At 29.6% G+C, this 14,020-nt stretch overlaps 1 protein-coding gene across 1 annotated transcript; it reads right to left on the bottom strand.

The window, feature by feature from the left end:
* Positions 1-11,318: 11,318 nt before the first annotated feature.
* LOC149986476 (uncharacterized) lies at positions 11,319-13,603 on the bottom strand. Its single transcript, XM_090246728.1, has 2 exons — positions 12,246-13,603; positions 11,319-11,862 (listed from the first exon to the last, which is right to left on the bottom strand). Exons 1-2 carry the CDS (start codon positions 12,507-12,509, stop codon positions 11,737-11,739), a joined length of 390 nt encoding a protein of 129 aa, XP_090102854.1. The 5' UTR covers positions 12,510-13,603; the 3' UTR covers positions 11,319-11,736.
* Positions 13,604-14,020: the final 417 nt, after the last annotated feature.

Below are 14,020 nucleotides of genomic sequence, written 5' to 3'. Positions count from 1 at the left end.
CACCTCAAGCTTGGATCCGAAATTGGCTCTCGCCGTCAACTTGGATTCGAAATTGGCTCTCGCCGCCAAGCTTTCTCCTCCGTTTTTACCTTTAAGAAATCCATTTACCGAAAACAACGTTCCCTGAGACGGCACAGAGAACAGGACAGCCTGAAACAGAATCGAACCCCGTAATCGGGACCACATTGAGTCGCCCGACCAATTCAGGTCCTATATTGGTAAAGATGCCCGTAGTAACCTGGATGTTCCCGTAATTAGATTGCATTGGGTTGCCCCACCAATACAGGTCTCATATTGGGTAAGAGGACCCGGATTGGATTATCGAAATTGGATCTAATTGGCTCCTCGAACCCATCGTGTGAATTGGTCCTTCTCTTCCTGCTGACTCCCGTTATTGGAATCGAACGGGGCATTTCAATATGCCCCGGCTGACTGTAACGGAGTCACTGAACCTGACCACTCAGTATTTGTACTGGAGTTGGTCGATGTTCCCAATATTCGAGGTAACTGAATATTAATAAAATTCCCCTTTCTTTTTATTTTCACTGTATACTCGTGTCACAACACGACAACGGTATGAAGACTACTTGATTATTTGATTGTTATTGAGGCTTCTATAAATTTCTTCAAATAAAACATTTGAAACACCACTAAGAGTTGTTCCTACCTCTAATAAAATTGCCAAACATTAGGAGCCTCTTTGAAGGTTGTTATATTAAATGTATTATATTCTGCCATCTATTTCAAGAAAGACATGTCACTCTTGAAGATCATCATTTTAACTAAGTTGTCTTGAAGGTGTCAAGGACAAGAATATGATGAAAGCATATAACCAAATAAGGTTTTTTTAAAGAAATATGACAAAATAGAAGTAAAGAGACATGTATATTAAAAAAAAATTGGAATGGCTATTGCCAAAAGATTAAAGACTCTTGAATCTAAACTAGAGTTGGAAAAGAGTTGATAAGAGTAAAGAAGGCTTCTGTCTTGCCTCTATATATACTATCCACCTAAGAGCTATATGGTGACATTCTATAGGACCTCTAACATGCGTTTACTTTGCAAGCCACATATTTTAACTTACAAGGTAAGTTTTTTATATGTGCGCCACATAGTTAGCTTGTTCTATAAGCTATACACACATCTGACATGTGGCTAATTTTTTTAATCAGTTTCTATCTTAAAAGTCAACTATAAATATGTGTAAAGTCAAAATAATTTTTGTGGACCTTCGAAGAAGCTTTTCTAGAAGATACTATAAAATTAATCTATTTTTAATTCTTTTTACTTATTTTTATTTAATCATATATTATAATTATTAGAATAAATATATATGTCTATGACATTATCATCTCTTCAAGAGATGAGTTCTACAAGGCATGTTCATCATATATTGAGGAAATCTAAGATGTAATGAATTATTTTTGTTACATATTTTGATCTTTATTCTCTTTGAAGATGGTTGATAGGTCTTTTCAACCATCGATAATGTCTTGTATCAAGGCAAGAAGGCCACTTTATTATTTGATCATTGTTGAGGCTTTTATAACTTCTTTCAAATAAAATAATTGAAACACCATTAGAAGTTATTCTTACCTCTAATAAAATCATCAAATATTAGAAGTGTCTTCCAAGGTTGTGATATCAAATATGTTGTATCTTATCATTTATTTGAAGAAGAACATGTCATTTTTGAGGATTTTCATTTGAATCATATCATCTTGAAGGTTGAAAAAATTTTAATGTCTCATTTAACAAGTCAAGAAATAGTAGCTCTTGAATTGAATTTGTTTATTGTTGATTCTCTATTTTTTAACTACAATAATATATACAAAAGCTTCAAATAAAATATAAAATAAAATATTATCTTTTATTTATATTATTCTTTTATAGCAAATATTTGTTATTCTTCATTAAAATTTTGATGAATGTCATTGATGAAAAGCTTTCACTTTCTTTACTATATTTGTAAGATTTTTTTTGGCTTCTATATACATTCACTAATATCATATCTATTCCAATAAATAAGATATTTTAACCTATTTTGGTACCACTTTGAATCTAAGACTTCTTCTACCTTAAATTCTTTATTATTACTTATTATTGTAGGAGGAGGTGGTACTTATTTTTTTCTTAGTATATTTATTTTCTTGTATGGTTTAAAAATAAAATTTTAGAATAAAAGATGAATCTTTATTAATTTAAGTAAATGTATTCAATAAGTAATTGATTTGATTTATTCAAAAATAGAAAAAGGTTCAAACTTATAATAGTCTAACTTATAAAAAAAGTGAGTAGTCTTAATATTAAAAAGAAATAACTATATCCTATCATCTACGTTGAATTGGGATTATTCTTTGCAATAGGCATTTGTATGTATCTTTTATTATTCACGAGCTTCTTTTAATTATATCATCATTATTGCATATAACTTTGACAAATAATTTGCCAAATATTTTACCATAAGATTATCATTTCTTGAAAAATCAAAAGCATCAAATTATGGATGATGATCATAATTAGCAAAAAAAGAAATATTTATTGAGTAGAAGAATATAGTACGTTATTATAGGCAAACTTTATCAATGGAAAAAGAATTATACAATCATCTTATTGGTAGGTTATGGTACACTTCAAATATTACTCCAAAACTTGAATTATATGCTCCTTCTATCCATCAATTTAAAGATGAAAGATCCAAAATAAATTTATATCTATCTTTAGAATCTTTAAAAAAAACTTTTAAATCTTAATATAAATTGAATATTATTATTTGATATAATATCCTTAGATAATCCATGATTGCAATAAAAAAAATTTTAAAAAGACTTTGCTATTTTTTTACATATAATAGATTTTATACATGGTACAAAATATGCCATTTTAGTAAAATAATCTATTATTTTGAATATAGAATCATATGAATTTGAGACTAGAAGATCTGTAATAAAATCCATAGAAATAGAATACCATGGTTATTTGGGTATGGGCTATAGTTTGAAAAGTCTATAGGATTAATAATAAGAATTTTTTAACATTGAACAAACATCATATGATTGAAAAAAATCTTTCATTGGCTTCTATATTTGTAACAATCAAAAGTCTCTAAATACAAGCTCTAAAGTCTTATTATATCCAAAATATCTGATAATTTGAAAGTCATAACATGCTTGAAAAACACATCAACATACTTCTCTTTCTAGAATATATAGGCATCCTTTAAAATAGAATAGGTTGTTCTTGAACTTGAACTTCGAAGCATTATAAGACTTATAAGAAAGATGCTTGAATTTATTTGACGAAAATTGAACTAACAATCAATGTTGATTTTATTATATAAAGATGAAAATTCTCTTGCTTTAAGAAAATCATTCTTTGTTAATCAAAAGATTTATCTTCTTCTTCTTTTAGTATAAATTAAGAATGTTTAGAAAGGGCATTTCACAAACCTTATTATTTTTTAAGTTGATAAGTGATTATAAGATCAAATTTTAACAAAAACATAATTCAACAAACTTGGCAATAATAAAAAATACATATTGAAATAAAATATTCAAGATTCTTATGGTTGATATAAATAATAAGAAGTTTAGAAGTAACTTCTAGATAATGCCACCATTCTTGAAACAAATCCATAATTATAAGAAGTTCTTTATTGTAAATCTTATAACTGATCTTTACTACTAAAAATTTTCTTAAACAAAAAGCTACAAGATGAAGTTTATCCTTTGTTCCTACTTATAAGAATATGGCATGTAAAGCAAATTCCGATGCATCTATTTTCATAAAGAATAGCTTAGAAAAATTGATACAATACAAGATTGGTATAAAAATAAAAGTTATTTTTAAAGCTTCAAATGCTATTTTTGCTTCTTAATTCTATTAAAATTTGTCTTTACAAGTCAAATGTATAAGTAGAGTTGCAACTTAATAAAAGTCCTTGATGAAGATCCAATAGTAGTTGATAAATTCTAAAAAGCATTCAACATCTTTTATTATTGTTGGAATCTTCTAATTTATAATAACTTGAACTTTCTTAGGATCTTTCATAAGTCTATCATTTGAAATGATACATCCTAATAAATTGACATAAATAGTGTGAAATATATGCTTTTTTTAATCTTATCATAGACTCATGTATCTTTTAGTTTCTGTAATACACAACAAACATGAAGTTGATGTTCTTTTATATTCTTAAAAAAGATTAAGATGCTATCTTGATAACAAACAACAAAGTCATCTAAAAACTTTAAAAAGATATCATTCATAATATGTTAAAAAGCTGTTGGTGTATTTATAAGTCCAAAAGGCATGATGTTATATTCAAAATTTTCATACCTAGTTCAAAATGTAGTCTTATATTTATTTCTTTTCTTGATGTATATCAAATTGTATATTCTTTGTAGATCTATTTTTATATAGATCTTAACTTGATTCAACTAATTAAAAAGTCTAGATATAAAAGATAGTGGATACTTGTTCTTGATGGAGATTTTGTTGAGTCTTTGATTATCTACTCATATTTATAATGATCTATTTTTTTTCTTCACAAATAAAATTTGATTTCCTATTGGAGATTTGAAATATCATATAAAGTTCTTGGCTAGATTTTCTTCAATATATTCCTTAAATTCAGCTAATTTATTTTGTAATAAACTATAAATTAGTCCAAATAGTAGTTGAGTTCATTCTTGAAGGTCAATTGAATAGTCTTAGGGATGATGTTTTGGAAGAATATTCATTGTCATATATTAACACAAATGTATGGTGAAAAATAAAAAATGGATGTTTTTATAGAAGAGTCTAGTAGGAAGATGTGGTAAAAATATAAGGATAAATAATAAGAAGGTAATAAAAAATTTAATCTTAATATTGCCTTTTAAAAAAAAACTTCTATTTGCTTTATAGGAGTATAAATACCTCAAATTAAAATAAATAAGATAAGCTATTAATATAGACATTTTAAAAAAGAAGTTATCAATAGGTTTAAGCAAAAATTACCTCAAATTATCAAATATTGATATCTAAAGAGGACTAGTTCAAAATCAGACTCTAAGGCACAAAAATACATACTTATGACAAATCTTGGGTATTTTGATAAATTAAAGAATAATATTTGAAAGAAGACTTATAAAAAGATTTTTGAGCATTGATTTTATGTCAATTAGATTAATATTCAGTTTTTGGGAGATTTTCAAAGTTAGTGATGTTCTTGGTTCGATTAGATTTTAAAAAATAAAATTATGTTTACAAAGTTGAGGATTTCTTGAATTTTGTGGTGTATGTATAAGTGAATTTTGAGAACTATGTTGGTGTTCTAGTTGTTAGTGTATGTGAAAATTTTGAAGTCAATTAAATAGTTAGATCAGAGTATGTGAAGGTTTTTGTGGATCGAGGATGGCCAAAATTGGAATTTGTAGGCTAGTGAGTATTTTTAAGATCTTTAGCAACCTATTGATTGGATTGAAGTAAAAAATATTTTTGTAAAGACTAGACTTGGTATTCCATAATTTAAGTATATTTTAGAAGTAATTCAATGGTTCACAGAGGAACTATTGGTATTGAAAATTCAACACTCAAATCGGAGTAGGAGACTAGCCAATATCCGAGCAAAATTTAGGATTGATCTTCTATTTGCTAAGGTTGATCTTTTTCAATTTTTTTGTGCTTATTTCCAACTTAGTTATAAAAAGGTGTGTAAAATCTTAAGTAAGATCAATAGTATAATCCATAGAAATTGAGGTTCTAAACTATCTTAGGATTAGATTAATTTGATTAAGATTTGGTTTAAGATTTAGAAATTGGTTAGAATTTAGGATTTATTTAGAATTTAATTAAGGACTATTAGAATTTTAATAAAGAGTAAAGTAAGATTTTGTTACAATTTATTTAAGATATATTTTAGATTTTATTTTTATACTCATTTGAATTTTTTTAGAATTTTTTCATGCTTCTTTTATAATTTCTTTGAGTTTTTTTTTGATTGATTAAAGCTTGATTAACATTATTAAGATTTAATTAGAATTATTCAAGATTTTATTAGAATTAGAATTTTATTGTTGTAATATTCCTTCTATCTTCTACAACCAAGTGTTTGGTACATTCTCAAGCAAGGCTTCACATAATACGACACTATATTCTTCTTCTCAAATATATCTTGAAATCTTGATATTAGCTTGGAATACCACTTGATATTTTTATGCCATTAAAAACAAGTTTGACATAAATGACAAAAGGTTATCTTTATTTTGTAGCATATAAAAAATTTCTTGTTCTTACAATTATAGGTTTAGTTACACTAGACTTATGACTTTCTACTTGATTAACTATACTCTTAGTTATACTTTCAAAACAATCAAGACTATAAGAAATATAATATATTTTAAAATTATATTTGTTTAATATTAATGAATCTTAAACAACTATATTAGAAGAAGATTTAATGATATTAAATATTATAAAGCTTTATAAGTCTTTAATTACCTATCATATTTGATGCCACCAAAAATCTTTAGATATGAGCTTCAAAGTCTTGTTGTATTCAAAATGTCTAGTTGTTGAAAATTCATGACAAGCTTAAAGAACATATAACCATATTTCACTTTTTCAAATCTATAATTTTTTTTTTGAAATAGAGTAGATTATTCTTGAACTCAAATTTAATAATATTATGAGACTTAGAAGAATCATTCTTAACATCATGAAGAAAAGGATCATAAGACATACTTGATTGAAGTTGCTGAAAAAATGTTGAATTAATGATCAGTATTGATTTCATTACTTAAAGATGAAAATGCTCTAACTTCAAAAGAATCATTTATTGTTGATTAAAAGCTGCATCTCTTTCTTTTGGTACAAGAAAAAAATAATTAGAAATATTATCTAACAAATCTTGTTGATTTTTTAATTGATAAGTGATCTTAAAATTAAATCTTGATAAAGACTTGCTCCCAAAAACTTGGCAATAATTTAATACATGTGCCGATATAAAATATTCAAACTTCTTGTAATTTATACATATAATGATTGGACTTGAAGGTCCTTCTAGATAATGATGCCATTCTTGAAATGAATCAAAGATGGCAAGAAGTTCTTTGTTGTGGATCTTGTAGTTAAACTTGGTTGCTGAAAAAAATTTAGAATAGAAAGCTACAAGGTGAAATTTGTCATTTGCTCCTATTAATGATATATAATACCTATAGCAAAGTGTGATGCAGTTGTTTTCATGAAGAATACCTTGAACAAGTCGACGTGATATAAGATTGATAGAAAAATAAATATTATTTTAAAAGATTCAAAAGATACCTCAGCTTCTTTGCTCAACTCAAGCTTGTTTTTATAGGTCAGATGTTTGAAAAGAGTCACAATTTCAAAAATATTCTTAATAGATATTTAGTAATAATTACCAAATATTTAAAAATATTACACATCATTGATTTTTTTTCAAATCTTTCAATCTAAAATACTTTATCTTGCATAAGATCTATTATAAGATTATTATTTGAAATGATGTATCTTAAGAAGTCAACTTAAGTAGTATAAAATATATACTTCTCTACTTTGGCATATAATTTTACATCTTTTAGTTTTTGTAACAAACAACAAATACTAACTTCATATTTTTTGTATTTTTAGAGCAAATTAGAATATCATCTAAATAATAGATATGAAAATCACTAAAAAATTGAAAAATAACATCATTCATTAAATTTTGAAAAGCAATTGGTATATTTATGAGTCTAAAAGGCATGAAAAAAAATTTTAAATATTCATACCTAGTTTGAAATGTAGTCTTTAGTTCATCACATTTTTTAATACAAACTAGGTTGTATGTTCTTTATAGATCTATTTCTTTGCTTGATTTAGTTGATCAAAAATTCTTAAAATAAAAGATATAGGATAACTATTGTTAATAGTGACCTTATTGAGTCCTCAAAAGTTCACATATAGTTGCAAAGATCAACTCTTTTTCTTCACAAATAAGATAGAAGCTCTTGTTGGAGATTTTGAATGGCATATGAAATTTTCAACAAATGTTTCTTCAATACGGTTATTTAGTATAGCCAATTCATTATGCAATAAGTTGTAGATTGGTCTAAATAGTAGTTGAGCTTCTTCTTGCAAATCAATTAAATAATCATAAGGTTAATACTCTAGAAGATTATTTAAATTTTTTTTAAAAACATCTTGAAAATCTTAATATTGGTTACAAATATCACTTGACATCTTTTTACTATCAAAAATGAATATGGCATATATAACAAAAGAAGATCTTTCTTTTGAAGCATGAACAAAAGCTCTTTCACTTATTAATAAGAATTTAAATGTACTAGACTTATGTATTTTTACTTAACTAATAAGACTATAGGTTAAACTATTAAAAAGATTAAGGTTATAAGAAATCCAATCTATTTGAAGATTATATTTTTTTAACCATGATAATCATAAAATAATTAGATTGAAAAGAGATCTTAATATATTAAATATTACTATTTTATTATAATCTTTAATTGCTACATCTACAAGAATAGTTTTGTGGATAACATCTCTAAAAGATAAAAATTAATTATTTTTGACTTGTATATGTAAGTATTTAATTTCTTGAATAAAATTATTTTTTATTTTTTGACAAATTTTTTATTTAAAAAACAAGTTGAAGCTCTTGAATTTAATAATGTAAAGACTTTGTGATTTTTAGTCTTAAATATATATCTATTGTAAAACAAGGTAAAGGATCTATAAAAAGATAGGATCTTTATTAGATATTATATAAGATTCTTGCCACTCTATAACTATTATAACTAGTAAATCTTGTTTTTTAATACATTTTCTTCTTAGGCAATTATACTCTTTATTTTGGGATTGTATTGCTTCTTTGGAAAATATAGAGCAATGTGATTAGCTTTTCTATAATAAAAGCACAAATCCTCTTAATGACATTGAGTCTTTTCTTACTTTGTGAGAAGTTTAAAACATACTATATCAATTATTAATACTTTTGGCCTTGATGAATAAGTTTTTAAAAACTTAGAAGATACTACTATTATTTAATTTGTTCTTCTCTAACCAAATCTTTATTCTTAATTCCTTCAAATAATTAATTTTTACATGTAATAGCTTAAGCAATAATTTTTTTCAAAGAATATGCTATTGGCATTGTCAATAACAAATCTTTGATGTTATCTTTCAATCCATATGAAAATTGATGTATAAGGGCTTTGTTATTTCAATCTCTGTTACAAGCAAGGTTTCAGAATGTAGAAGCATATATGGTGGTTAACAATAATCTTTATCATAAAGATAAGAGCTTTTTCTTAGGTACTATTTCTTAATCGTTTTTTCAAAATGTGCCCATAAATAATTCTAAGAATAAATCAAAATCAAAAAAAAATTCTAAATCTTTTTCTATCAATGCTGTAAATAAAAGATAGAGCACTTCTAGTTGGAAGTGCACCTATGAATCCAATTGTAGTAAATCTATGGAAATATTAGAAATGATGCAATTTTATATAAAACTTGACTTGTTGCAAAAATCTTCAAAATTTTGATCTTTTTCCATCAAACTTCTCAAACATATTAATCTTTGTCTCCATCATATTTATAAAAAAAAAAACTTCTTAGATTTGGTTGTGAGGTGAATCTACTTTCTTCTTTAAACTACACAACTTCTTCACATAGATTCTAGACTTATTTCATAAGTATAGAATTAGTATTTCTTTGGTTGGTATTGTTAATGTGTGAAATTTCCATCTTAAAAGTGTTAATGATTTTATAAAGATCTCTAATAGTAGTAAATCTATTCTTACTTTTTTCAAGTCTAGAATCCATGACTTACTCTTCTATTTCAAATAACTTAGTATATCTATAAGTCAACTTAGAAGAAGGTAATTCAAAACCTCTAATATCAAATAAATTTTTTTACAAAAAAAGATAATTTACTATATTTAAAGAAGAAATTAATATTCAAAAATTAAACTATTTGATTAAAACTAGATAGGCTACAACCTTCAAAATATAATGATAGAAGTGAGATAATCCACTCACTTCTAAAATAAGGTAAAAGAAATGAATTAACACTCTTTCAAACTATTAAGGATATGAATCTTCAAGACTTGAAAGATCAAGATACTCTTGTGTCACTCAAAAAGACTAAAATATCACTCAAAAATGATAATATATTAAATTAGAATAGCTATTACCAAAGGCAAGAAGACTATAAAGTCTTGAAACAAAACTAAAGACTTAAAAGGCATTAACAAGAGTAAAAAAGGCTTCACTCTTGTCTCAATGTATACTAAATAATTAAGAGTTATATGGTAATGTTTTGTAGAACTTCCAAAATAAGTTGACTTTGCAAGATATATAGCATAACTTGTAAGGCAAGTTTCATATATGTGTGCCACATAGTTAGCTTGTTTTATAAGCTACAAGCATGTGTGGCATGTGGTTAACTTGTTATTCAAGTTGCTTATCTACCAATCAACTACAAAGACATGTAAAGTCAAAGTAGCATCTATGAAGCTTTTAAGAAGTTTCTTTAGAAGATATTATGAAATAAATCTACTTTTGTCTATATCCATTTTATCATATAGGTGAAGATTAGAGTAAATATGTATGTCCATGATAATTATTTATAACAAGAAACATTTGAAAAGACTTTAAAACTTATAAATAATGGTGAGTGGATCCATAACCTATTGAAGAAACATAATACTAGAAGTCTCAATACATAATATTAACAAGGTCATACACAAAGAGAAGTATGGAATAAAATAACTCTTACTTCCAACATCCATTACTTATAGGTAGTGGTTGTTGGCCTTATTAACAATTTCTATCTTTTAATGTTTATATTTATTCAAGGATATATCAAATATATTCTTTGACATATTATCTAATATAAGTATATACTTTTAGCATATTTTTATTGTTCCTAAAATCCCTTGCTAATTCATCTACCTCAAGGATATTCTAATTCTATATTTTATACTCTTAGTTAGTCTTTGCATATTCTCTAGTTGATTTTTTATCCTCTTAGTTTTATCTCTTGGCCCTTGAATTTGTTTCTTATTCATAGGATGGCTTTTTTACATATCAAGAATCATTCTTTTAACCATTAGAAACTTATCTAAAATAATATCCTCTACAAGGTAATTTATTTTACTTTTATATTTATTTATTTAGTTTCACATAATTTTGATTGATAGATAAAAATCAATAAAGTTTTTGTAAAATTTCTTCAAGAGTTGAGAACTTAAAATTAATTAACATTGTATGTAAGGATGTTTGTGAAGTTTGTTAGTGATTAAAGGGAGCAATTGAAAAGGCTTAAGTAGTCATTTACTAAGAACTTAAGGCAAGATTTACATATAAATAAAACATAAGATAATTAATCATTACAAACTAAAATGAAATATCAACTAGTGGGGAATTAATTTAATTTACAACCACCAAATACCTATGTTCTTGCATTTATTATAATTTGAACCAAACATTGCATAGTCATGTTTCAATGCATGATATTGGTATAAAATGCCATGGTTTAGTTGCAAATTTATGCTCTCTTCTTACTTATCTTCTTCCTTAGTATTCTACTCAATGGAATTTACTTTCATAATTATGTTTGATTCAATCCTAAGATGAATTAATACTCCAAACTTTTGAACTAACTTTTTTTTTGGCAAATATCTCACCCCAGATCAAAATCAAGGTTTACACCACAATATTCAACTAAACTTAATTGCAAAGGAACCAATAAGACTTCGGCAAAGTGTAGTTAAGAAAATGGAATCGACCCCCTACCTGTGGCGGCTGCGGCAGTTGTAGTGCCGCGGCTCCCCCCCCCCTGTCCAGCTCCAGCCCCTACAAGCAAGAATACCGTGACACGTAGCTTGTCAATCAACTCCAAGGGGGCCATAAAATTTTATGTCCATAAATGATCCTCGCTGCACTATAAATGATGGTGCCAGCAACCTTGTGTGCTACCGACACGGCCTAAATTCCTATTAAACACGTTTTCAACTGCATCATTCGTATTCGAGCCGTTGCTATCTAGTTCGGTGTGGAACAGAAGGCGAGCCAAAATGGGAGGGTCTATGGATTGGGCTCGAAGACCCCCGGCTACACACTGCGCCGACAGGATGGACAATCCAGTGGGACACTCGACTGGCCATGGCTTCCATCATGTCCGCGGCGAGAAATGCACAATAACTAATTGAGCACTTGCAAAATGCAATATCGAGCACCTCATACTCCAGTCGTCTGTTTCCAGCACCATCAAGCCGCATGGCCAAGAGGAATCCATCCCACAAGGAAACAAAGATGACGTGGAGTTGCGACCACATTGGAAGCTGGTTGGAAAAGCCAGGGTTAGCTGGCGGTGTTGCCGGCTGGGCCACCTCAGAAAGTGCAGCGCCGCACCGGATGCCCAAAGCGCTCCGAGACAGGAATCTCCGCCGCTTCTGCACGATCTGCACAGATGCACCTCCTAATCCAAAAATCGCCTCCATCCATTCTCAAGTCGGGAGACAATTGCGTTCGGCATGGCGTACCCCGATCAAGTCACCCACGACGCTGGGGTTCCCTCCCGATAAGGCGCACGAACGGCCCGATTGATCTCCACCTTAACAGTGTCTAAGTGTAAATGTACAGCCAACTGTATGATAAGGACGTATATAGTCGATTTTCTGACATGTCCAAAATCAGAATAACGTTCCTGAAAGCGCCAATTTTTGGAAGCAAGATCATCCATTACGAGGCTTCGCACGTCATGCATTTTAAATTCCAAAGTTAAACTATGAACCACGTCAACGCCGCTGAATTCAATGTGGCACCTCTCGTGAGAATTCATGAGTCAACCACTGTTGCACTCGCCAGTTCCACGGATGGTTCTGAGGTGATCGTGGATTGTGCAGCTGCTCGATCGACATCTTTGGAGGGAGAATACCCGTTCCGATCTCGCACGTCCTTCGATGCTCGGCATCGATCGGGGTTTTGAACTCCAACCCAACACAGAGGGTCATCTCGCGCCTGCCCACTTGGGCGATCCGGCGAGCATCGGCTACCGGGGGCGTTGGAATTGCATCAGGGCTGTGTACACAACAACACTACAGGCCCATTCGGGTAGTCGGAGCACTCCAGCAGGTGAAAGCGTACTGCCAAGACGAAGGGGTACGCCGAGCTCAAGCACGCTGAGCCAAATCGGTCCAGCTTCGTGCGACGCTATCCTCGGAGGAGCGACTGCTCCAACTCAATCCCAGCTTCGTGTTCCTGAAAACCGCACATGATATCGCGTCACAAGGCCTCACAGAACAGGAACTCCAACAAGCCGAATGGCAAGCCATCCGCAGTTCCACCCGCTGGAAGCAACTTGACGGCCAGATGAAAAAAGATTTCTTTCTTAGCGTCCAGAAAGCCAACAGCGCACCCCCGATTCAACTACTCCGCAGCGAGGACGGTTGGAAGTATGACACCAACGGCTCTGTGACTGCCTATGCAACCGCTTACTACCAAGAACCAATTACTACTCAAGGCTCCTCCCTGTCTGCGCAAAATCATTACTGGAACAAAGTGCCCAAGCTAGTATCGGCCGAGATGAATCAAGCACTCAAGACCCCATTGGCCAAGGCCAAAGTTTACTAGGCCTTAAAGGCACTTCCAAGTGGACGGGCCCCCTCGAAGCGTCAGATTGCGTGCCAAATTCTCATTGAAGATGTGGGACGTCCTTACAAACTAATTATTAGAAGTCTTCACCAAAACACTTCACATAGGCAACCACTATTGCTACCTTAATATAGACTCCTTTGCTTAATTCCTAAAAGGGGTTGTAAAATTAATTTAAAAAATTGGCCACCAATCACTATATTAGGTACCTTATATAAAATATTATTTAAGTCAATGGCAAGGAGATTACAATCCATATTAAATGACTCTATTAGGTACGTTAATATCTATTATAGAGAGAAATTTCTAGAAGGATCCCTCTTGGTAGCCAAGCTGGCTTGAAATACATATCTTCTCT

This window comes from Physcomitrium patens, chromosome 23 (assembly GCF_059467195.1).
Source record: "Physcomitrium patens ecotype Gransden chromosome 23, ASM5946719v1, whole genome shotgun sequence".
NCBI classification, from domain to species: domain Eukaryota; kingdom Viridiplantae; phylum Streptophyta; class Bryopsida; order Funariales; family Funariaceae; genus Physcomitrium; species Physcomitrium patens.
Note: the sequence above shows the minus strand (reverse complement) of the source record. Positions and strands in the feature narration are given on the sequence as shown.